The sequence below is a fragment of the Oncorhynchus nerka genome, linkage group LG3 (genome assembly GCF_034236695.1).
Source record: "Oncorhynchus nerka isolate Pitt River linkage group LG3, Oner_Uvic_2.0, whole genome shotgun sequence".
Taxonomy (NCBI): Eukaryota; Metazoa; Chordata; class Actinopteri; order Salmoniformes; family Salmonidae; genus Oncorhynchus; species Oncorhynchus nerka.
In genome coordinates, this window is record NC_088398.1 from 46,009,290 (window position 1) to 46,035,377 (window position 26,088).

The 26,088-nt window shown below is 42.5% G+C and overlaps 2 protein-coding genes and 1 long non-coding RNA gene across 7 annotated transcripts in view; all 3 read right to left on the bottom strand.

Annotated features, from left to right (window-relative positions):
- Window positions 1-26: 26 nt before the first annotated feature.
- On the bottom strand, window positions 27-8,060 carry LOC115115425 (uncharacterized). The gene is made up of 4 exons (XR_003861374.2): window positions 7,708-8,060; window positions 5,204-5,409; window positions 5,021-5,103; window positions 27-3,477 (listed from the first exon to the last, which is right to left on the bottom strand). It is a non-coding gene; the product is annotated as an uncharacterized LOC115115425 (long non-coding RNA).
- Window positions 8,061-12,373: 4,313 nt separating this feature from the next.
- The window catches only part of LOC115109235 (lysosomal cholesterol signaling protein-like), a 110,347-nt gene continuing 96,632 nt past the window's right edge, over window positions 12,374-26,088 (bottom strand). The window contains exon 15 of the mRNA XM_065012709.1: window positions 12,374-12,494. Within this exon, the coding sequence (XP_064868781.1) occupies window positions 12,389-12,494 (106 nt within the window). The 3' untranslated portion in view covers window positions 12,374-12,388. The remainder of the gene's footprint in view (window positions 12,495-26,088) is intronic.
- On the bottom strand, window positions 15,101-24,424 carry LOC115109176 (transcription factor Sp3-like). 5 transcript variants are annotated; one of them, XM_029633864.2, is made up of 8 exons: window positions 24,263-24,423; window positions 24,068-24,175; window positions 23,832-23,929; window positions 23,555-23,650; window positions 21,817-23,032; window positions 19,173-19,359; window positions 18,707-18,903; window positions 15,101-18,465 (listed from the first exon to the last, which is right to left on the bottom strand). In XM_029633864.2, the coding sequence occupies exons 3-8, from the start codon at window positions 23,898-23,900 to the stop codon at window positions 18,158-18,160; spliced, it is 2,073 nt and encodes a 690-aa protein (XP_029489724.1). In that variant the 5' UTR covers window positions 23,901-23,929; window positions 24,068-24,175; window positions 24,263-24,423; the 3' UTR covers window positions 15,101-18,157. The 5 variants fall into 5 exon arrangements, with proteins under 5 accessions (XP_029489724.1, XP_029489698.1, XP_029489707.1 ...); XM_029633838.2 differs by lacking the exon at window positions 24,068-24,175 and having other exon boundaries at window positions 23,555-23,641; window positions 24,263-24,424; XM_029633847.2 differs by lacking the exon at window positions 24,068-24,175 and having other exon boundaries at window positions 21,817-23,008; window positions 24,263-24,424.

Consider the following 26,088-nt stretch of genomic DNA (forward strand, 5'->3'; position numbering starts at 1 on the left):
ATCGACACCTCTTCCACTACCCTCACCCTGAGCATGTTGCCGGGGAGACTGCAGGTTTGGGGACAGGGCTGTCAGGAGTAATGTGATGAAGGTGGACACAGGCCGAGAGGGGCTAAATCGTAGGAGAAGGATGACGTTCTTTGATTTTGAACCATTACAGAGTTTTCATAGAGCTGCAGTCAATTCATTTTATTTATTCTAATGAAGAGCATTAGGAGTGCCGTAGTGTGCCGTGGCGCACATTGATCGCCTCGTTAATCACACTTTGCAGACACTCGCAAATCAAGTTCTAACAGCAAGCACTGAATCAAGGGCAATGAAGCATAAGCTCCTTCACAATTTATGATCTTTCAAATTGCATCTTTTCAACCATTAAATTGCAAGATATCATAAATTTTTATCCTCTCTACTTCAGTCCTGGTATTGATTGTGCCGTGTGAATAATAGAATAGTAGTAAATTCAGGCAGTTAGACTAAATTTAAGCCTCGTCTTCCGAAAAGAAACTGAACGGCACAAGGAAGGCTGTTAATTTGCCATTGAGAACAAATACCAGGAGTGATAAAAATGTAAAAGCCCAACAGGGGTTTAAAAAGAGCCGGCTCGGGTGGGCTGCAGTCCTCTGCAACCTTGACTTCTTCTCTCTTCCTTCACTAGCTCGGAAATGCCAAAGCACCTCCAAGGCCTTTTACTTGCCATTTAAAAAAAAGAAAAAGATTAGGTACATGATGTGCTGCAGAATTAGAATGAACTTCACATTCTGGAGATGACGGTGGATGGATGGTGGTAGAGGAAGCGGAGTCAAGTAATGGTAGACTAATAGTGTGGGTGCGTGGGTGGTACAACAAAATAACATCTGTCACGACTGAGACAACATGACACTGATCAGATCACTTGTCACAGATAGGATTCAAGGATCCACGTGATCCTAAAATAGCAAGCTCCCACAGGAGTGGTGAGGAGATGGAGGAAATGGTCACACAGTAGCTGTCAGTCTCCAGAAGCAGCAGTGGCTGCAATTCATTCCATCCACTCCAAAATCAACTTGAAAAAGTTGCTGGAAATTCACCAACTTTGAACAGGCACAAGCACAACCCTTATTCACGAACGGAGAAGTTCAGGGCTTGAAGAGGGCTAGAGTGAAGCCATTACATTTAACCTGACGAAAGCTGAAACGCTTCTTACCTGCCCCATACTGTTCTCAGGAATTGACATAATTGTTTTTAGATTACATCTCAGTCACTCCAAGCTGTAAGGGACACACTTGTCAAACAATATAGTCAGATTAGCTCTTTCTGATTGAGCATGTGGAGTATCTATCCAGCTCCTTACATACCTAAGAAAAGAAACAAAAGCGCTGTTAAAGTGACTCAATTACTGGGATAAAGCAAGAGTGACAAAGCCAGCCTGTGGGTTCTAAAAGTGAAGTATTAACCCCTTCACATCTGTAAGGAGAACAACACGTGTGCTATGATTTCAGAAGGAAGCATGCTGGTACAGGTTCCAGGATCAGACAATGCCTAGAAGACCTGCCAGTCTCTGCCTCTCAGTGATCAACTCGAGTCAAGTTCTTCTCCCCGCCTTCCCCTGTATAGCTGGACACCTGTAGGGTTCCCGTGTGAATGTGAAGACGAACCGTATCTCACATCATATTATTGCAAGGGAGGCTGCCTCTGAAACGTCAGCCCAACAGCGAGACCTGCAAAGTCTCTTATGCTCCCAGCTTCTGCTGCAGTGTCGCCATAACATGCACGAGACCACAGTCACGAAGTGATATCAGACTACTTTGTGGCATTCAATTGCCAAACACGTGACTTGGGCTCCAAGCCAATCTGTGTCTCACAACATCTGTATCAGGGACTGAGCGGCTAACTTCCCGAACTAAAAAAGTGACCGAAAAAACAAACGCCCCAAAAACTAGCCGCTTCAGAGACAGAGGGGACATTAGCCATATGCTGCTGGATGTTGCTCTCTGTGGTGGGCATTAAAACCGCAGCAGCATGGCCAACAGGCATGGAGGACGGGGCTCCGGGCTGCTCCACTGGAAGTCCAGCCAGAGAGTGCCAGAACCAGCCCAGGGGGGCAGGTCACGGTCCTGACCCTGGCAGAGGCAGTGATGGCCGGGCAGATGAACTCTCTAGCCCTACCCAGGGGCAGACTAATCACCAGAGGAAATTACACGTAAGGAAAGCAAACCATAATAAAAAGCATAAAAGCTCACAAACATTGGATTGATCCGACGATTACAACCCATCTGGCTTGTTAAACTCAATCTGCTATCTCACCTGAATACACACAGTTTGGTTTTTGTCATTGCTATCAACGCTGAGCACTTCTGCATCTGCAGGACAACTGGAAGACCTGGTGACGAAGATGACTAATACTTAAGGCTTGCTTGTGCCAGAGATTCTGTCTACACCAAGTGGAAACCAGCAGACTATCACCTGTTAACCTTGACCAAGAGATTACCAAAAACTACACCCGGTGAGGAACTGAATACAACGAAGAAAGATCTCATACAGCCGATTCAGGAAAGTGCACTGACCTCTGGTACTTCACTGTGATTTACAGTGTACCTTACTATGGTGACTGCATAGCGCAGTAGACGTTGTGTTTCCTCACAATGAATCAAATAGATAAGTGGTCGCAGACACGGGAGCCTAGGTCTTACTCCTGTCCTGACTGTACAAGCACATTAACAAGCAACACAATAGCACACTCAAAAAAACAAGCATGTGCACAGAGCCAACAAAGGGTGAAGCTGCGAGGTTTGACAACATCAAGCCAATGACAAAATGCAGCCTGACAAGCTTTCATGGGGCTGGTTGAGCCACAGCAGATTACAGAGATCTTTATCTTTTTATAAAACAGAGTGCCGCATTTAAGTGCCAATGACTGAGAATACAATCTGAATTGTAAAGTGTGTCACAGCCGTTGCACGGAGCTGTATAGGGCAGTGATGGTGAGAGTAATTGTGTGATGACAGTTCCACTGCACAGTGGCGTTCTCTGGGACGTTGTGCTCATCCCTGACAGGTGATACAGCAACCGTTGGGAGTAGGTATATCTTACAGCAGGAATCTTCCCTTCACAAACACACACCCCATCGTATCTGGGGCTCTGTCAACTCCACTCGGCACATGCTAAGGCATTCCAATACAGCACTTCTACATACAGTAAGTTCAGCAGCTACGTGAAATACGGGAGCATCACGGGGGAGATACATAGGGAGAAAGACAGAGCCAGACAAGACACAGGACTTCTTTCGGAGTGAAGGGCACAATTGCTCAAAAAAATATCAAAACATGCCATCAGCGGCTCACCTAAGCAGCAGAAAATGCCCCGACAGTAGAATACATTAGCCAGGTAATTGCTCAGACAAAATTACCTTCTGTGTGATGAGCTTGGCCACACGTCTCTGAGGCGTGGACGTCAATAGTCTCAATGTCGTGAGCATCGGCTGGGCTCAAATCAAGGGCTCTACAGTCGGAGAATAATAGGATGTTAAAATGGGGGAAATCGACAATAAACATGACATGTCAGACAGTTGTGTCTGAAAGTCCAGTGGCGCCCCAAATACTCACATAAGACCAGACACAATTGACATAGTGGAGTATTTGTTACATTAGCCTATACCGTATATACTTGTGTGGAAGCACACACAACATCTTTCACCAAGCTCTCTATGCAGTAACCCCACAACTTGTTTTTCTTATTTTTTTCGTCTTCTATCCAGACAGTTGATATAGCTGTCTAGACACATGAATACATTAGTGTATCTGAGTGTCAGTTTGTTACAGAGCTCCGGTTTGGGCTGGAGCTCCTAGTTAGTCGTGAGCCTGCAGATCCAATGCGAGGGCTCTTTGTGATGCATCTTAGTGTGGCTAGCCGGTGTTAAAAAATGCCATGTCTGTGATCTGATGAGGATCACCTATATCAGACTAAAAGGTGATTTCAGAGCAAAATTGTTATCCGAAGTCACGCTGCTTGAGCCGAGAGCACATTTTTCCAGCATGTTAACAAACATGTAATTTCCATAAACACGTCCGGTAATTGACAGCTTGATTCGGGCTCTGCCAGGGAGCTGACAGCTAGGCATGCAGGCCGTGGCGCTGCTGGGCTGTTTTAATGCTAACAGTACCGTACCACTAGCGGCTCAGGGACATAATGAGCTTCACAGGGCTTTGTGAGGATTAGGCCACCTAACCAATTGGTGCAAACAAAATCTCCTAAAACATCCACATCTAATATGCTTTATGGTATTGGATCAAATAGATTAATGCGCCGCTATTCTTAATTACACAGTGGAAATTGATCAACCCGAGAGGAATTCAAAAAGACAGGTTTTTAGCTCTGTGTGAAGTGACTGAGCCTTATAATCAACAAATCAAACATTGATGAGTGAGTCAATGCTATACCCTTCAGAGATGTAGGGATCCCACATATTCACACAGGACTGCAATAAAGTATGTTCGGAGTTTAAGTCCTCTATGGAACAGAAACCCAAACTTAAAGGAAAGAAGGGACTGTTGAAAGAAACCCCATAGAGAGAGAGAGAGAGAGAGAGAGAGAGTGCACAGTAATATCAGGTCTCTCACAGCAAAAGCATGTCGCCTCGATATTAGCGCTGAAAAGAAAGCTCCACGGTTACAGAGGAGGGTGAGACGACAGCGCAAACAAGAGGAAAGAAAATAAGAGTCTGATAAATCTGTATTGAACACTGTCTGAGGAGTGTTAATACATATTAATGGTGACAGGAGGATTTGCAAGTGAATACACTGGCAAAGGGATTAAACATAACACCCCACAGAAGGGGAGGTCTCATCACTCCCATTCTGGCGTGGGACTCGAGCTTATCTGATTCATCCCCAAGCACACAGCCAGCAAACACTAAACCCTTATCTCTCCACTGGGCCTCTCTGGAGAGTTTACAATTTCTCGCTTCAATGGAGCCTGAGCTGAGCTTGTTACCACGACAAAGGCAGAGAGGTGGCCTGGTTGAGAGCACAAAGCCCCCCCTCACCTCTGAACGGACACATTTCCCTCTGATAACAGACGGCTTGTTGGACAGCACCAAAGTATCCTCCTTATGGCAGACACCATCACCTGAGGAAGGGAGACATGAACAACATGGCAAACAAAAAAGCTGCAAAAGACCAAAGTTATATAAAGTTATATACATCAAAAAACAAGACTTGGTGTATACTTAAAACATGAAGGTGTCCTCCAAATGAATGAGTTGACTTTGGGGAAGAGAGGTAGAGAGATGAAGCCAGCAGTGTCCTGGGGTCCCATGCTGCCTGTTACCTGCTCCCCTCTGTCAGGTGCTTGATATGCTATTAGGCCTGGATCACAAGGGTCCACTGGTAACACAGAGGTTTGTCTCAGGAGAACAGCTGATTCCCTTGGTCCCTAATGGTATTAGCAACCGTCATAAAAAAAAACATAATTCAATTACTTCTTCACATCATACCACACCAAAACCCACAGTCAGATAGATCCACAGTCTTTCAGGCCTTTGTTGGAAGTGCACCCTTGTTTATTTTGGGTTATGCTAACCCTGTACTTTTTTGATTCATTTTTTTTTTACTTAACCTTTATTTAACTAGGCAAGTCAGTTAAGAACAAATTCTTATTTACAATGGCGGCCTAGGAACAGTGGGTTAATTGCCTTGTTCAGGGGCAGAAAGACAGATTTTTACCTTGTCAGCTCGGGGATATGATCTAGCAACCTTTCGGTTACTGGCCCAACGGTCTAACCACTAGGCTACCTGCCACCCCTACCTGCCTCGTATCGTACGGCTATTGGTTTAAAGCCTGTCTCTGGCTGTCTCAGCTCAACCTCTACAATCAATATGCTTTCCTAGTGCGCCATAATGTACTATCTAAATGGTAGGAGTTGTGAATTTGATTTGGTTGTGTACGTTTTAACTAGGCAAGAACATCTTGGATTGATACTTTCTCCCAACCAAGCGTGAATACCAGTCACAGCAATTTCAGCCGACATTAAAACAGTCTTTGCTGAGACAGCTCCGGGCTTTGTTTTCTTGTGCCCTGAAGAAACTCTATTTTCAGTTTTACTTGGCGCAGTAATTATCTGCATTGTTGGTGAGAATAAAGAAAATAAAGTGCATGAATATGTGCCGGTCAATTGGATTCTGTCAGTTCAAGCTGAATTGGGTCCACATGCAAGCAGCTTGCCAGCTTGTAATAACGATGGTGTTTGCGTGGAACAATTTCCCCTCTAAACAGCTCATCAACAGGAGAGAGAGAGTCTGTCACCCGGGGTACGGAGTGACACATCTTCCGCGCCAACGTCTGTTATTAACATGTCTCTTAAGACAAGCTCAATTATCTGACACTGCCCGTAATTTTCCATTTCTTTTCTGGCACAATGTAAAGTTCCTCTCCTTTCTCTTCCAAGCTGGTCGTTTGGATTCGGAAAAGACTGATATAAGACATGAGTGGGAGGAAGAGAAAACTGTGGGGAGAACATCTGGAAGTCAAAGTGAAGTACAAACTTGCTCTGTTGGCCAAAATCTTCTCTTACATTTTTTTTGACATGTCCATGGCCATGAGGTTAGCTGGTAAGCCTTTAATACTGCATCACTCTGTCCTGTACAAATTAGCTACCTTCAAGAAAGATGTATTTAGACAGCCACTGAAGAGATGAGAACGGCACCACATTTTTACCACATTTTTCCAATCTCCGGTGTACATTGTTCTTTCACGCTTCACAATTTAAGGAGGGGGGGTAGGAAAAAAAACTTGCCATAAAGTTTCAATGTGTCTATTGGATTGTTTCTCATTTGGAGGGAGCATAGACTTACCCCGAGGAAGAAGGCCGGTGAGCATTGCTCGCAGCAAATGAGAGCATTAAAACGACAGTGCTTGCGATACTTTTACATTTCTGTTCTGCATGGCTTTAAGTGGGAGGGCCTGGGTTGCCGTGGGAACGTTAGAGGAAGTGGTAATGATGACAGCTCTAACTCAGTGCAGGTGCAGTAAACCGTGGCAGGTTGGTCAATTGCCCAGAACCCATTACTTCTCCCTGGAGACTAACCATCTAATGTGCTAGGTACCTTCTGCAAAGGAGTGACCTATTGTCAACAGAGAAATCTCTTTCATTTTAAAGAGACTAATGTAAGAAACAAGGTTACAGGGACAGTAAAGTGCATGTTAGACATGGTAGAAAAAAAGCTGAAGTTTGCTCTCAAGTACGGTAGTTTACATACAAATGAAATATTAGGCACAGGCCTCTGTAATTTCTTCAGACTGCATATAAAAGGAAGAGGTCTGCCGGCAAACAAAGACAGTGTTGCAAATACAGTAAATCAGCATAATACTAGACAAGAGATTGTACCCCCTTTCCAGCTGTATTGTAGATTGGTCTACTGGCCAGAGGCAGGGTCATCTTCCTCAGCCTGTGGGCCCAGAAGACAACTCTACCCACCATTCAGCCGTTCAAAACACAATGTCACAGATGTAATATTCATTACACTGACTCTTCCTATTCGTGAGTGGCTGCTTTGAGGGAGTGTGCATGTGCAGTACACGTAATGATGAGGGAGAATGGGATGACCTTGGGAGTCAGATACATCTCTGTGCTTGTTTCATCTGCAGACAGTCACTGTTTGACCACTATGCACCGCAATGCGTTCCATCCGCCACTTGTAACAATAGTGTAAATGGGACTAAAATTGAGCTCACCTTAGAGGCAGAGTGCAGTCCTCTCGAAGGCTGAAAGCCCAGGGTGAGCCTGGTTCCAGCGGCAGTTCAGAGTCCTTGTTTTGCTCCCCGAGACAGAGACGTGTGTAATCAGAGAGAAAGTCCAGCACAGATTACAGTCTTCAATCAGCCAGGGAGGAAAATGATATGTACATCATTGTCGCCGGTGCACATCTCCGGCTCTGTCAGACTGCATGCATATTACCTGTGTCAAAGCTGCCAGGGACATGACGAGAGATACTGAGAGCCATCACGGCTCCGCCACTCAGAGGGGCGTCGAGTCTCGCCGCCTCCTGAGTCCGAGCCACCCGGCCGCCGTCTGTCTCCATGGGGACTCCACGCTGACCCCTGGGATATTGTTGACACCGTTTAATGCACATTTTCACAGACAGAAACTATTCTGTTCCACACTAAAATTGTTTTCATCAAGCTGAATATTATTAAAAGGCCAGCTCTTGCCACTTGCGGGGAACCTAGAACACATACATAGAGGGCTTGGGGGCTCCTCTGCATTCACAATTTGAAAAATGTTCATGCTTGATCTTTAGCATCAAAATTACTTTAGCTCTAGAATATTTTTATTTTACCTTTATTTAACTAGGCAAGTCAGTTAAGAACAAATTCTTATTTTCAATGACGGCCTAGGAACAGTGGGTTAACTGCCTGTTCAGGGGCAGAACGACAGATTTGTACCTTGTCAGCTCGGGGGTTTGAGCTTGCAACCTTCCGGTTACAAGTCCAATGCTCTAACCACTAGGCTACCCTGCCGCCACAGAAGGTCATCACCAACCACAGGACATCTGGCAACACTATACTGGTAGCAAAAGGAGGAGAGGCATAGAATCCATCCTACACCCACTGAAAGTTAAAGGGTCATGGAATACAATACATTCAAATCTATAACAAATATCTCAGAATCTATTCGGTAAGAAACTAAAAACACTCACAAAGCACAGCTTTAAAATACTTGTGAGATGTCACTTAACAACTCTTAAACAAACAAGGATGACAAAGAATAATACCATTGAAATTCCTCCTTCCCGTAAGAGAACAGCGATGCAAACCAGCAATTTTCCTGAAACAAGAAAGCACCTAATTAGACCCTGTGAATAACACACCTCGCTCTGCTGGGGAAAGCTAGATGAAACAATTGCAGCTGGGCTGTTCCCCGCACAACTACAACCCCACCCCCCTTCCCTCTTCCACAGTCTGCATCTTTCAATTTAACATCCACCCAGACACCTCAGATAAACGTTGATGACAAATAATGGCAGGAAACAGGAGCAAAACAAAGTGCAGAACACGGCCGCCGCTGGTGGCCACTATCAGGTTTGCATAATAGCCCCCCTGTCCCACCACAGGTATCTGTTCACCTTGAGGAGGCCAGCCATAAACACAATGTCAACACAGCCACTCTCTTCCTCTACCTCTCCACTCTCTCTCATAGCGCTGCTGGGACTCCAGAGGGAGGTCACCAAATTGTCTCTGGAATAAAAAGAATCACTGACCTTCTGTAAAATTGGCCATATTCAGTAGACAGGGAATATCAGGTTATTGAGTCGATCCATGCTGTGTTTCCTTACCAGGGGAAAATGATCTGCTCCACTGTCTGCTGCCTTTTGCAGCTGATCAAGGGCAAGAGTGTGTCTGGAATGTAGAATGGAGAAAGACCAAGCAGGAGACTTTCAGAGAGTTTTCACTTTCCTAACTGACTCAGAAACAGAGTGCCCTAGCGGAACAAAAGGTACATTGAGCAGCACATTGAGATCTTGGGACTATAAGGTTCTATCTGCAAAAAGATGGTTCTGAGATAATTGGCTTTAAAGTTCAGAGCACTCATTGATTTGAATGGTGTCAGCGATTTTTTATCTTGTATTCTTTTGAACTTAAGAACATAGATTGGGGTATTTAGAGTACTATATACAGTTGAAGTCAGAAGTTTACATACACCTTAGCCAAATACATTTAAACTCAGTTTTTCACATTTCCTGACATTTAATCCTTGCAAAAATCCCCTGTCTTAGGTCCGTTAGGATCACCATTTTACTTTAAGAATGTGAAATGTCAGAATAATAGTAGAGAGAATTATTTATTTCAGCCTTTATTTCTTTCATCACATTCCCAGTGGGTCAGAAGTTTACATACACTCAATTAGTATTTGGTAGCATTGCGGTAAATTGTTTAACTTAGGTCAAACGTTTCGGGTAGCCTTCCACAAGCTTCCCTCAATAAGTTGGATGAATTTTGTTCCATTCCTCCTGACAGAGCTGGTGTAACTGAGTCAGGTTTGCAGGCCTCCTTGCTCGCACACACCTTTTCAGTTCAGCCCACAAATGTTCAATAGGATTGAGGTCAGGGCTTTGTGATGGCCAATCTAATACCTTGACTTTGTTGTCCTTAAGCCATTTTGCCACAACTGGAAGTATGCTTGGGGTCATTGTCCATTTGGAAGACCCATTTGCGACCAAGCTTTAACTTCCTGACTGATGTCTTGAGATGTTGCTTCAATATATCCACATAATTTTCCTGCCTCGTGATGCCATCTATTATGTGAAGTGCACCAATCCATCCTGCAGCAAAGCACCCCCACTACATGATGCTGCCACCCCCGTGCTCCACTGTTGGGATGGTGTTCTTCGGCTTGCAAGCCTCCCCCTTTTTCCTCCAAACATAACGATGGTCATTATGGCCAAACAGTACTATTTTTGTTTCATCAGACCAGAGGACATTTCTCCAAAAAGTATGATCTTTGTCCCCATGTGCAGTTGCAAACCGTAGTCTGGCTTTTTTATGGGGGTTTTGGAGCAGTGGCTTCTTCCTTCCTTCTTTCCTGTCAATAACTCGACTTTGACAAAAAATGAACCCAATAGTCCCAAGCTCTCAACATTGCCATGTAAAGCACAAAGCAGCCGTATACCTATACCTTTTTTAAAAAACAAATAGAAAAGGACTTGAAATGCTACGTGTGTTCGCAGCACAGTAAATCAACAAGACATACATGCGTTAAAAATGAGCACAGCTGTTGTGCCTCGGTGATTCTCGGCACTGTACTTTGACATGGTTGATTCTTCCCAGTGAAAAGCAGAATAGTTGTGATTGTGTCAAATTGCAGGCATATCTTTCAACAACACCGTGGGACATAGTTAGTCAAAATGGGTCATGGATAGAGACGAAACACTCCTCTTTTGGAAGGGTGCTGTATCTTTAGGATGGAATAATGAAACGAGTCATTTCTGCCAACTGTTCTCATTACCTTCCCCGTGGCAGAGATCCATAATCCCTATGGTATTCTATCACAAATACAGTGGGAAATGTCATTACATTATTATAGCATGTGGTCTATGCCTTCTTCCTAGTTATTGTATTTATGTATTTTGCACATGAATTGGAATGATTGAAGTTGAGCACCGTGTGCAATTACATTGCAATTCAAATAGAGTAGGCATGTAGAGGAATCTATCATAGAAAAGCCATTTTGCCCTACAAAACCACAAACAACTTAAAGGATGAACACGTACATTCAGACTAAATTGCAACCGCTGGAAAATCTTTCCTTTTACTCTTTCAAGTGTGCATCTTTTACTGAAGATTTCCCTTGTCCACAGACTCTTAGACTTTTCCCACTGTAGCGTTGTCATGTTTCATAAGATATGTACAGTATTATACTGAGAAAGTGTCCTATTTGTGACTTGGTGCTACAGTCTGCTACAGTCAATCCAAGCAGCAGATTGCCCTACCTGCACCAAATGTTCAGGATACAGGATAGTAAGTGCCCATCTCTTTAAGTGCAACGCTTTCAAATATACTCACAACAACAGAGGTACTTCTATGGCAGCGCCATCTCTGGACTGAAAACCCTCATGAGACAATGAGTGGATGGAGCACACGCCTTCCTGATGGGTCCTGTATGGCTCAGGTCAAACAGTTAGAAAATACAGCTAATATAGCCTTGAATAGCTCATGAACTTTGGAAGGTCAAGACTGTGTTCGGGAAAAAAAAAGGTATCGTCTCTCCACAACATCTCACTATTTCCACCATCTTTGAATTTCAATCTGATCTAAAAACCACACACACAATTTATTTGTGTAAATCAAGACACTTCTACTCCTGTGATAAAACGAGTGGTTCAGGCAAGACGAGTGAACACTAAGTGAACTTTCACACGACGGTAAATGCTTCTGTAGAAACTGAATGCCCGTATAGTCCGGTGTCATGCTCAGCTACGCAACGATCTCTACTCCTCCTTCGCCCTCCTAGCTGGGCTGCCGAGGAGGATCGTTCGGTGATGGCGGCTTTTATCTGGGAAGTCCAGCAGAAACGTCTTCTCCTTGGTGGCACTGAAGCGCTTCTACTTATCAGTGTTGAGGTGCTCGCAGGGGAAGACCTACTAGTTTTGGGTGAACGTTTTACACCACCTCCACCACATAGGACAAATGAGTGGAGAACACAATGAAGAACTTACTTATGGCACCTGACGAGTCTCTCAACACCATTGATTTGATAAAATGCCACATTATTGTCCAAATTCAACTGATCAATATTGGGCTACTTACCATAAACCCAGCCAGTTCCTCTTAGTCATTTTTGTGAATGGTTGACCATCACGTCTTTCCAAATATTTTTAAACGGCAAAAGTATTTTATATTACTTCATAGGGATGCTTTAATTGCAACCAACAATAAAGGATACTATAGGTACATCTTCAAGACGATGTGTGCCATGGCTGGAAAGTCCATGATTCTCTGAGAAGATTGTCCTCTCCCCACACCTCGGTGTATCGCAGATTTCATTCCTGCAGGGGAGCAAGAGATTATTACAACATTCGTATTACTGAGCAGGGGAAATGAATTAGACTAATTAACATACAAGTAAATGATGATACTGTTGACACATTTCATTAACTCAAACGGTCATTCTAATGTTTGTGGTGCACTTGGTGTTGCATTACAATGAATTGAATTTGTTAAATTCAAATGAAAGGTACCGCAAAATAGATGTGTCCTTTCAACGTTTAAAATCATATGGGCTTTTCACTCTGATTTGTCCAATATAGGCATTCATACAGCAAGGTTTTAGTTATGTTCCTATGCAGTAGTGAGATAACTGTGGCCAGGCACAATGCATATGCTTTCTATCAGCTCCAGAGAAAAGGCTTGATTGTAACACTATGCTGGAGAGCTTTTCCACACACACGAGAAGTTTCAAATTCAAAGCACTGCAAAACAACCTTAAATTGTGGAGCAATCTAAAATAATAATGTCCCACACATACACAATCCATGTCTCAATTGTCTCAAGGCTTAAAGATCCTTCTTCAACCTGTTTCCTTCATCATCTACTACACTGAATGAAATGAATTTAACAAGTGACAATAAGAGATCATAGCTTTCACCTGTTCTTAATGTTTCGGATACTCAGTATAGTGTGACTGAAACAATGCATACTTTCAGATTTAAATTGTAAAGATTCTCTGGCACTTTTGTATACTTTTTAGCCAGTAGTTCTGAAAGTAGCGCTCAAGAGACAAGAGTGGTCCACGAAAATTGCGTACTACATCACATATATGTGCACCACGTCATTGCTCTCTCTCTCTCTCTCTCTGCGTGCGTCTTGCTAGCTGTCACTCAAATGGTGAGGTCAGCCCCTCATTGGCTAGAACTCGAATTGTTAAGGGACTGGCCCACGTGGAGGAAAATGGCGCAGCACATCTTACAGAAAAACAGTCGCTTTCAAACTAGGGATTTCGTGGCTACTTGAGGTATAGATGCATGTACAAACTACACATTGACACATCCAGCTGACAAAGGGAAGTTTAAAAATACTTAGTAGTAGCCAAAGTTTTGGTGCATGTCTTTAAAGTGAGCCTCTTTTAAATGCCTATTGGACACTTTTCAAACGCCTCTTGCAACAAGGCTTGGAGAGGAGTGCTGCAATATTACATGTATTTTGATAATATATTATTAAACTTTCATAAATTTGTATGAGTAAAATACCTTTATCCTATTATATTGATTCCACAAGAAACCCAGACAAAAAATACCATGATTTGGGGGATTTCCACAAAATGTAATCCATACAATAGTCTTCTGGAGGAAGGATTGTTTACATATATTTTACCTTTGTATCTAAAAGCCTAATTGAGAAGTAATGAATCAAAGTTTGCATTTTTATTACATTTTGGCCAGGCCTCCTTTAAGACTCCATAATGTTTCATCTGTAGATGCTGCAAAGCAAAAAAGGCTCTGTAATATGAGTAGTATTTTGATTTCAATACATTTTGGTTCGGTAAATGTTTCAATATAATGTTGAAAATAATATATGGGCATATCAACGTTCCAGAATGGGATCTCCGCTAGTTTTAAAGTTATGTTATGGCCCATTTTATACAGAGAAATTGGCATAGTAGGGAATGTAACCAATCACAGCCCTTCTTTGACTTGTTTCATTGCACATCCTGCAAATCACCAGCAGAGGGCGGATATTTTGAGTCCATTTTCACATTCACTGTTGGTAATGCTTGCAAATTGGATCATAACTCGAAAAGTACCAGAGATCACACTCTGGAACTTTAATATGCCCGTAGAGTAGATTATCTTCAACAATATATTGAAAAATGAGCCAAATCAAAAATGGCATATGTTCAATATTCATGTTTATATTTTTCAATATTCATAACTAAATGTTAAACAAGTTAATGAAATCAAAATACTACTCATATCACAGAGCAAGAGGTAAAGCTTCATATGACACCAATTGTTGCTTTATAGCATGATGTCTTAAAGGCCTGGGTATGCCCATAAATATGCCTACTTTGATAAATAATTTCTCAATGAAGCTTTAAAATACAAAATGTATTTTTGCGAAAATCCCTTTTTCTGTTTGGGTCACTATACAGAGGTAAAGACATCAAAAGTCAGGAAACTGGAATTCATAAACTAAGAAAGGCATATTCATGGACATTACATGTAACTATATATTTTTTTTTACCTCCTGTAGGGTTCAGTGGCTTGATGAGTGAAACGGCAGGGGGCTCTAGGAAGGTCAGAGGGTCAGTTTGTCTCCTGCTCCTTTGGCTGCAGTGACATCTACTGGACTGGACTGCCAACAGAGAGGTGCCAACACTTTAGTAGACCAATGAAAGCGTGCAGAAAATCTACGTGAACTGCCAGCCCTTCCGGCGCTACCCCAACAACATTATCATATTTAACAAATACTGAATTTCTCGTTTCAAGAATTATGCCACTCGAATGCAGTCCTAACACCACGTCTGCAACGCATTTTTGACCAATCAGATTGCGTGTCCAAAACGAACCGCTTCATAGTATATCATAACATCATAATAATATAATAGTACAATAATAACAAGACAACGTACTACCAGGTAATGTTTAGTCATTTTTGTATGAAATAACAAGATGCCCTCAAAAAGTGGACATTGTACAATTGTTTCCCGCAAAACAGAATCAAATCAATGAAATGAATACCACGTTACAAAAATGTTTATAATGAATCTGAATTGAAACTTTTTGAGATTGTAAAAATGACATGTTCACTTCTAAATGTGAATCTGTGAGGTATAATATAGTGTTTTGTTAATGACCACACAGGGTATAATACGTTTCAATGATATCATGGTGGACTTAAAGCCACTGGGGGGGGCCTTCTGAGTTGAAGACAACTTCCCAGAACCAGTCACTACAACAGCAGATACAATGCACACAAATTCACTTTCTTCAATCTTACATTTCATAATCTGAATAATAACATAGATATATTACTACAGAAAAGGGAGTCAAAATAACACTCCGATTAAAAGAAATAAGACAGAGACAGAAACATTTACTGACAAGAGATAAACGAGGATAACCAACATGGGCAGTATACAAATACGTTTATACAAAAAGAGAATGATCAAACTACAGATGAAGAGAAGAGTGCTATTAAGAGAGTACTGCCTCGTGCGATTCCACTTCACTTCTGTCTTAGAGGGCTGATTGAGCGAGGCGCAGACACAGAGCGCATCTCTTCACCCAACTATTTCATAAAGGGTGAGGGGGTGGGGTTGTCATCTAAGGACCCTGACATACAGTTTATAGAGCATAGGTAACACGGTGACAGCATAATTCAACTATGCTTTTGGTCCATGGAATAACACCTCTCTACACAACACCCCACAACATCTCTAGGGGCTACAGGGGAGGATTGTTCTACCGTGCATGACCAAGTCACCCTGAGATTAAAGTCAAATTTGGCAATTCAACCCCTTAGCATGGCTTCTTCTTTTTTTCTTTCTAAAAATGACTCGACTTTCTAAATTGTGAGTCATTTAGAAATCACGTTTTTACAAAATAAACACATCTGAATATTACACTATACACATTTAAAAAGCCATTTAAAGAGCTTGGAGTTTGAGATACCATAAAACCAGTTTACGATGATATAGCTGTTCATTAAAAATACTTGATTTGCAAGAAATGCATATTACAACATCCGATCAATTGTAGAAGTTCAATAGGAATTATTATACAACATTTTAAATATGCGGTTGTTTTCTTTTTGCCACCTGCAATATTATTCAGGATGCAACTGAGCAGGATGTGGGTAAAGCTTGCTGATGGTTTTAGGCAAGCACAAATATGACACAAACATAAATCAGGAAGACCGTACTAATGTTTTTTTTTAAAGGATTTTGACACAGACCTAACCATGGCTGTCATTAAAAAAACGTAACAAGGGTTTCAGGCTGGCAATAACCAATCGCTTAATTTCTATACCATTTTTTAAACACACATTTAACTCAAACCTTTAAACAATCGACAGTAGCTTAAAAACTATGCGCCGTTCCCCTTTTTCAACTCCACAATATGATAGAAAATAAGGCATTTCAGTGCGTATGTATTGGAACCACATTTAACGCTTTTCTTTGCAACCGACTACTAGTCTAATATATATATATATATATATATATATATATATATATATATATAGAGTCAAAAGTTTGGACACACCTACACATTCAAGGGTTTTTCTTTATTTTACTATTTAGTAATATAGTGAAGATATCACAACTATGAAATAACACATTAAATCATGTAGTATGCAAAAAGTGTTGATTCAAAATATAGATTCTTCAAAGATCCACCCTTTGCCTTGATGACAGCATTGCACACTCTTGGCATTCTCTCAATCAGCTTCATGAGGAATGCTTTTCCAACAGTCTTGAAGGAGTTCCCACATACACCGAGCACTTGTTGGCTGCTTTTCCCTCACTCTGCAGTCCAACTCATCCCAAACCGTCTCAATTGGGTTGAGGTCGGGTGATTGTGGAGGCCAGGTCATCTGATGCAGCGCTCCATCACTCCATCACACTCCACAGACTGGAGGTGTGTTGGGTCATTGTCCTGTTGAAAAACAAATGATAGTCCCACTAAGCTCAAACCAAAAAGGATGGCATATCGCTGCAGAATGCTGTGGTAGCCATGCTGGTTAAGTGTGCCTTGAATTCTAAATAAATCAGTGTCACCAGCAAAGCACCCCCACACCTTCACACCATCTCCTCCATTCTTCACGGTGGGAACCACACATCCAGAGATCATCTGTTCACCTCCTCTGAGTCTCACAAAGACATGGCGGTTGGAAACAAAAATCTCCAATTTGGACTCATCAGACCAAAGGACAGATTTCCACCGGTCTAATGTCCATTGATCGTGTTTCCTGGCCCAAGCAGGTCTCTTCTTCTTATTGGTGTCCTTTAGCAGTGGTTTCTTTGCAGCAATTCGACCATGAAGGCCTGATTCACAGTCTCCTCTGAACAGTTGTGCTGAGATGTGTCTGTTACTTGAACTCTGTGAAGCATAGTTTTTGAGACTGCGCTTAAAAAACGTGCAAAGTTCTTGAAATGTTCCGCATTGACTGACCTTCATGTCTTAAAGTAATGATGATGACCTAGTGTCATTTCTCTTTGTTTATTTGAGCTGTTCTTGCCATAATATTGACTTGGTCTTTTACCAAATAGGGCTATCTTCTGTATACCAACCCTACCTTGTCACAACACAACTGATTGGCTCAAATGTATTAAGGAAAGAAATTCCACAAATAAACTTAACAGCGCACACCTGTTAATTGAAATGCATTCCAGGTGACTACCCCATGAAGCTGGTTGAGAGAATGCAAAGCTGTCATCAAGGCAAAGGGTGGCTACTCCGATGAATCTCAAATATAAAATATATATTTGTTTTGTTTTATACTTTCTTGGTTACTACATGATTCCATGTGTTATTTCATAGTTTTGATGTCTTCACTATTATTCCACAATGTAGAAAATAGTAAAAATAAAGAAAAACCCTGGAATGAGTAGGTGTGTAAAAAACTTTTGACTGGTACTAATATATATATATATAAGCAGGGAAAATGAGTGATGAGCAAGTGAGTGTCACTGTGACTCGGCCATCTCTAGGACTTCTCCGGCTGCTATAGTGACCAGTTGTAGTGGGATTTCAGCATTGGCCAGGATGTCCTGGGAGTTACCGGAGCCCTGCTGAATGTTGGTGAGGATGAGGGTGGTGCCGCCCGCCGTGATGATGCTGTCTGACGAGCCCGCGGACTCCATGGAGCCCACCACCGCGTTGCTCACAGAGTTCATGACTCCTTTCTTGTTCTGGTGAGTTTTAATGTGCTTGGCCAGGTGGTCGCTCCGCATGAAGCGCTTGGAACATTCCGGGCAGACAAACTTCTTCTCCCCTGTCAGAGAGAGAGAGAAACCAGACAAGTTTTAACAGTAGGACAGACCAAACCATGTCACTTCTACATCACTACTATGAACTCATTATGTAATCCGTTTTACAGGACTAATGCTATTATACTGAATGATATCTTTCCAAAGACAGAAGAGGACACTTTACATTGGTGAAAAGCGCAACCTACAAGGTAGGTTTTCAAAATGTAAAATGTAATGCAAATGTTGAGGTGACGGAGGGTGCACCTGTATGTGTCCTTCTGTGTCTCTGCAGTTCGTCGCTGCGTGTGAACCTCTTCCCACAGTACATCCAGCTGCAGACGAAGGGCCGCTCCCCTGAGTGCCAGCGCAGGTGCGCTCGCAGGTGGGATGTCTTCCCGTACACCTTCCCACAGCCCGGAATGTGACAGATGTGTTGCTTCTTCTTCCCCATGTTGGATCCTCTGAGAGAACACAAACAAACACACTCATATACTGCATATACAGCCGTATAGATGTGTACTTGCTGTTTTTTGGGGCCTTTGTGTGCCAATGCTGGTGAGAGGGGGAGGGTATTTGTCTTTCCCATTCAGACCCCAAAACTTTGGGAACTAGTATTCTAAACACCATACGTATAGGAAAGATTCTATCTAGAGTTTTCTGACCACTATAAGCTGTTGAGCACTGTAAGCGTAGTCACTATAAGCAGGGTACGCAGTATGAGCTCACTCACCTCCCCCCAGCCTCTTTGCAATTGGGGCAGGTGCAGGCCACCCTGCGTAGCCGCTTGCCCCCCTCGCCGAGTTGGTCCTCCTCGTCCTCTAGCCTGACCCGCAGGTGGGAAAGGTCACTGGTGTTCAGAGTGGAGTCACTGCCCAGCTGCCAGTCCTCGGAGTCCGGCTCCTCCTTTATCTGGACGTCTGGAGGGAGACCAATCAATCCACACATCAATACCAACACAACCTTTAACAATTGCATGCTAAATGGACTGCAAAAGCCACACAGTGAAAAGTGCTTCTTCGCTAAATGCTTTTAAAAAGATTTCATGACAGTTTGGCTATAAACAAATTCAAAACCCCTGTTCAAACTTGACAATGTGTGGATGGACAGCTTGACACAAAACCATTATGATTTACACACCCTTCAAATCTTCAAAGAATTAATCATACAATTGTTTATATTATATCTCACAGATCTATAAAAGGGTGTTGATTATATAGTCAGAGAATTGTTTAAATTGTAACATTTTGGTCATTTAGCAGACGATTTTATCCAGAGCAACTTACAGGAACAATTAGGGTTAAGTGCTTTGCTCAAGGGCACAGACAGATTTTTCAGCTATTCGGCTGAAAATGTTGTTATTGTTACACACACACACGTTCTGTTGTTAAATGTGTGTTCTTACATTAACAACTTTGTTTTATTTATAAGAAAATATTTGCAAATTTGACAAGAATATACAGCTAATAATCCTCACCAGAGCAGCGCAAATCATGCCTGATGCCTCAGGAGGCTTATATCAGGTGACTCAATAATTAAATAGTATACTTCCTGTAGTCTACTTCCTGGGGATGGTCATTTTTTTCAGACCCCCATGGTTTCCTACATACAGTGCCTTCAGAAAGTATTCACACCCCTTCACTTTTTACACATTTTGTTGTGTTACAAAGTGTGATTCAAATTCATTTAATTGTCATTGTTTTGTATGAAAAATAAAACACTAATATATCTTGATTAGATAAGTATTCAACCCTGAGGCAACATGTTAGAATCACCTTTGGGCCGCGATTTGGATAAGTCTCGAAGAGCTTTCCACACCTGGATTGAGAAAACATTTGCCCATTATTCTTTTAAAAATACTTCCAAGCTCAGTCAAATTGGTTGTTGATCATTGCCAGACAACCAGTTTCAGGTCTTGCCATAGACTTTCAAGCCGATTTAAGTCAAAACTGTAACTCGGAAACTCAGGAACATTCACTGTCTTCTTGGTAAGCATCTCCAGTGTAGATTTGGCCTTGTGTTTAAGGTTATTGTCCTGCTGGAAGGTGAATTAGATCTCACAGTGTCTGGTGGAAAGCAGACTGAACCAGGTTTTCCTCTAGGATTTTGCCTGCGCTTAGCGCCATTCCGTTTATTTTTTTAATCCTGAAAAACTCCCCATTTCTTAATGATTACAGTTATACCATACCCTGATGCAGCCCGCCCACTATGCTTGAAAATATGGAGAGTGGTACTCAGTAATGTGTTGCAATGAATTTGCACAAAAACATAACACTTTAGTCAGGACAAAAAGTGAATAGCTTCACAATTTTTTTGCAGTATTACTTTAGTGCCTTGTGGCAAACAGGATGCATGTTTTAGAATAATTGTATTCTGTACAGGCTTCCTTCTTTTCACTTTGGCAATTAGGTTAGTATGGTGGAGTAACTACAACTTTGTGGATCTATCCGCACTTTTCTCCTAACCAGCCATTAAACTCTGTAACTGTTTTAAAGTCACCATTGGCCTCATGGTGAAATCCCTAAGCTGTTTCCTTCCTCTCCGGCAACTGAGTTAGAAAAGAAACCTGTATCTTTGTAGTGACAGTGTATTGATACAGCATCCAAAGTGTAATTAATAACTTCACAATGCTCAAAGGGATATCATTTATTGTTTTACCCATCTACCAATAGGTGCCCTTCTTTGCGGGGCATTGGAAAACCTCCCTGGTCTTTTTGGTTGAATCTGTGTTTGAAATTCCCTGCTCGACTGAGGAACCTTACAGATAATTGTATGTGTGAGGTACAGAGATGAGGTAGTAAATCATGTTAAACACTTATTGCACACCAGTGGAGGCTGGTGGAAGGAGCTATAGGAAGACAGGCTCATTGTAACGGCTAGAATGGAATAAATAGAACGGTGTCAAATATGTAGTTTCCATATGTTTGATACCATTCCATGTCAGCCATTATAATGAGCCCATCCTTCTATAGCACCTCCCACCAGCCCCCACTGTTGCACACACAGTGAGTCCATGCAACTTATTATGAGACTTATTAAGCATATTTTTTACTCCTGAACTTATTTAGGCTTGCCATAACAAAGGGGTTGAATACTTGTTGACTCAAGACATTTTTTTATTTTATTTATTGATGAACTTTTTTAACATTTCAAAAAACATCATTCCACTTTGACATTATTATGTGTAGTATTGTGTGTAGGCCAGTGACAAAAAAGTTAAATTTAATCGATTTTAAATTCAGGCTGTAGCACAACAAAATGTGGAAAAAGTCAAGGGGTGTGAAAACTTTCAAATGTGCTGTACAACCACCAGTGTTACTAACTATTATGGTGTTTATGTCTGCTGGATGTGTACATGATGCAGGAGGAGACCATACCTCCAGGGCTGTTGGTGTCCTCTGCCTGCTGGTACTGAATGCCTGCCTGGACCAAAGAGTTGACAGTCACAGTCTGCAGGTTGGGGATCTGTTGCGCTTCTCCCTGGCCCAGAGACAGGGTTTGCAATGGGGCCAGTGTGATCTGCTGGGCTGGGTTGGTGGTCAGCTGGAGGTTCTGGAGGTTCTGGACCCCCTGCACCTGAAAGGTCTGCCACTGGATCTGCCCTGAGGCCGTGACGGTCTGGGCCTGGATGATGAAGGTCCCTGGGTTGATGAGCTGAACGTTCTGCATGGTCTGTCCCCCTGCTGCCTGCACCAGCTGACCATCACTGGTCTGGACTGGCACCTGTTGCAGCTGGATGATGGACTGGCCTGAGGACACCTGGATGTTCTGGACCTGGTTCTGCTGAATGTAGCCCTGGAGACCAGAGGGGTCTGTCTGCTCTGGGGCTTGGGTTAGGACACCCGTCTCATCCATGGCCTCAGGCAGCTGGGCGGAGGACGTTGGCACATACATGTCTGCATTAGCATTCGAGTCATTTACAGACAGTGTTTGCGAGTGCTGGTCACCTGTCTTCTCCAAACTCTCAGAGCTGTCCACAGGCTGACTGGTCATGATGAGCTGGCCATCAGAAGTGACCCCTGTTGCTATAGTCTGAGCACCAGAGAGGCCCAGGGAGTCCAGGTCCACACTGCTAATGGGGACAAAGGTGATGTTCCCTGGCAACCCCATAGGCACATTAGTGACAACCTGACCCTGGTTGTTAAAGGTGGAGCTGCCGATAGAAACACCCTGGATCTGCTGGACATGACCAGTCTGTGATATGAGGTTCTGGTTATTAGTAAGGATGTCTCCGGCCCCAGTCACACTTATAGTCTGAGTTCCGTCAGGCAAGATCTGGATCTGCCCTGTGGCATCTTGGCTCAGAGTGGCCCCGTCCTCACTGGAGGTGGAGAAGCTCAGTTGCTGTCCATCAGCTGTCTGAATGTACTGAATGTTAGGCACTGTGTTGGCGGAGGTGTCGCTTCCTGATGTCACAAAGATCGGTTGGCTCTGAAGGTTCTGGAGAGGAAGAACATACTGTCCGTTTGATGTCACGATCCCCCGACTCTGGATATGGACCGCGCCAGGTTCCTCCTTCCGTGTTGTTGTGGGGGTCAAAACCTCCCATCTATCTGGGTTCCCTGTTAACTGGATGGATGTTAGGTCTGTCGTCTGCAGGATAAAACGTCTTGTTTTAGTGAATAAAAACTATTCCTTTGCATAGAAGGTGCCTCATTAAGATGCAGATTGCAACATTGAGATGAAGTATGTCATGTTAGAGATAGCAGTGAAATAATTACTTACATTAAAAAAACAGTAAGCCAATTATTTATTGTATTCAGCCAGTTGGAAAAGCCATAGCATGATTAGTTATGAATAACTACGTGTATTAAAAAATAAATCGCTAAAGTTATCACCATTCATGAAGAATATAGGAATAAGAGCTTGGTGCTGCTTGTTCACACGATTTAGCAACATATTTGAAGATTGGTTTAGAGGTGTTTAATGACCAGAGTATTGTTTGTCTAGAAGGTGCATGAGAACCCTAACTTCATATTGTGTGAACCAAATATGAGCTCACTACATGAAGGCCTTTGGGCATATCTCTGCCGACACAACTCGCGTTCTATTGATAAAAGATAGCTATATTTTGGGGTCGTCTACATTATTGCAGAGCCAGTGGTGGTGACTTACCACTGCAGCGGCAGCACCGTTACCCCCATCTGATGATGCCGACTCGATCTTGCTGCAGGTAGCTGCCAGCAGAGCGAGCGATGACGACTGAGTGTCCTACCCACAATGGGCGGGTTTAAAAGGAAGAAAGTGGGTGGCCGTTAGTCCGGTGCCATACAGGAAGTTCGACTTTTACTACAAATGTTAAAACGTGTGAACTTCACAAAGCACCACGCACTTACTGAAACCCTAACCGAGAAGAATACGAGGGCAATTTCTAAATAGCAACGTTAGCTACCTGATCTCCTGTGCCACAGTCTTGCTGCAGAAACTCGCTTTGACTGCTGTCCACGTCCAAGGCAGCCATTTCCTCTTGTTTCACTGGCTGTTCTGGGGCTAACGTTACAAGGTACAGAATGGAGGAAACGGAGCAAAACAAACCAGAGTTAAGTTAAATCTCCACACGGGAAACGGCAGCAAATTTGTTTCTAGCTATTCCACTAGCTATAACGTAACACTTCAAGCTGGACTGACCTCCATTACAGCTGCGGTGTGGAGTTGATCAAACTGTCTGAAGCCTTAGCTAGCTACGTATGTTGTAGTTGTGGCTAGCATGCAGGCTAACGTTCACTGTTGGCTAAGCTGTTGGAAAAATATTAAAACAGCTAGCTAACATTAGCTTAGCTAAAGGGTGCAAACATACCGATGGTTAGGTTGAACATTACATACCAGTCATTGCGTGAATTATTTTATTTCGCAGAATCTCTGTATTACCACAAGCGAAACATGATTACAGTAATCGAAGGCTGGCTGCAATCGGTGATTCTAGTCAATTGTTTCTATTTTGATTGACGGTGCGGGAAACACAAAGGGTGGGGTCTCCAAGATTGGGTAACGCACAGGAAATCCCGCCGTTCTTCTTAAACCCAATTGGCTACCGTATTTTATTCCCTACATTATCATTCGCCAGTGTACATGTCAGTCATCTTCTGACGAATTCCTTTCCTGTTTATTTTTCTCTCAATAATATGGTGACAAAAAAAATATATGGAGCCAGGAGCTATGCTGTCCATTGATAACCGTTAATGTATACAAGCGTTCTGCAGCCACTGTGGATTTTAAACATACTCTTAAATTATTTCCCTTACCTCTCAATTTAGGTAATTTATGCCTATCCTAAATTTAAAGCCAGCTAGTGTAACTATAAACCAATTAATCTGTTAATTAAGATTTCAGTGCAGGTCGACCCTTGGTTTTTCAAAATAAGATGTGATGGCTGCATTTGTAGCTAGATGCTTTCCTTGTGTTGGCAGCTGAATAAAATAGATTGGCCCAATTTAGATGCCAATTTTCACTAAACATAGTATCGATTGTCAACTGTTCATCACAGTGATTTTGACAGTCTGTCAGTAGTTGAGATTATGGGTGCGTTCGTAAATTCGCGCAGAATAGTTGATTAATTTACGAACGCTCAACACCTATTGAATATGGCCGGTGTCAGTATACGCCGGCAAAAGTGTAAATCAATTGTCGTCCGCAGCACAGTTACCAAAGCTCTGGGATAACAGCTCTGCTAGAGCGAGTACAATGGTCAGAGTGATGTGTTCTCTCATTTGTGTCTGGAAGTAGCTAGCAAGTTAGCCAATATTAGCCAGTTCGCTTGGGTGCTTGACTAACGTTGTGAGGTCAGAACGCTCGGATCAACCCTATGCCTCTGCCAGAGCATTCAGTGAACCCTCCGAGAGCGAAACGCTCTAAATTTACGACCTCCCAGAGCGCACTCTGGCACAGAGCAGACCCTATGCTCAAAAGCTAGGAACACCAAAAGTAGTCAAACATCATTGTACACTGTTATACTCTATGTACATTTAATATTTGTCTTTTTCTAATAAGTAAACTGTTCATTTATATAATGAAGTATGGCTGTGGTATTTTATGTTCATATTGAATGTTAATTTTGGAATTCTCACTGGGGTGAGCTCATGCACTAAAGGTGACCTTTCTTACAGTAAGAATAATACATTCTACCATACTTGTCATCATTCCTAAGGAAATGTCAGTTCCACCTTGTTTATATCATGGAAGATAGCACAGAGGTCCTTCAAAAATACTGGAAGTGCATTAGGCAAGGGTACAATAAATAAACAGCTGCTATCCAGTTCACTACTAGTGCTTTCCTGTAAAGTGAGTTATAGCATGTATCTAATTTTTTTATTAACTATCTTGTACACAATAATGCAATATTGGAAAGATTGCGTTGAAATTGAATATAATTGTGTTGTATTGCCTTTCCTCTGTCTGTGATGCAAGGCCCTCACTTCTTCTCCAGAACATTATTTGCGGTATGTCAGTTCCTCACAGAGTGCGACCAGAGTGGGGCCATTTCTCTCAACCTTCAATTCAAACTTGGCCCATTACAAGCAGACTACAAAAGCACTTTTCTGGCACTCAGGAGCTCACGCCAGTGAATGGTGGATATTTCCAATCACTCTGCTGTCAATCCAAGTGTCAGGTAAACATAGGCCTACGGAAACAGCCTTTAGAAATTCTTGCAG

Excerpts from the sequence above, each read along its gene's own strand:
- LOC115109176 (XM_029633831.2), bottom strand. Across the intron at positions 23,651-23,831 it reads ACTGTGGCACAGGAGATCAG|GACACTCAGTCGTCATCGCT; the intron begins GTAGCTAACGTT and ends CATTGTGGGTAG. Across the intron at positions 23,033-23,554 it reads ACGGTGCTGCCGCTGCAGTG|ACGACAGACCTAACATCCAT; the intron begins GTAAGTCACCAC and ends TTTATCCTGCAG.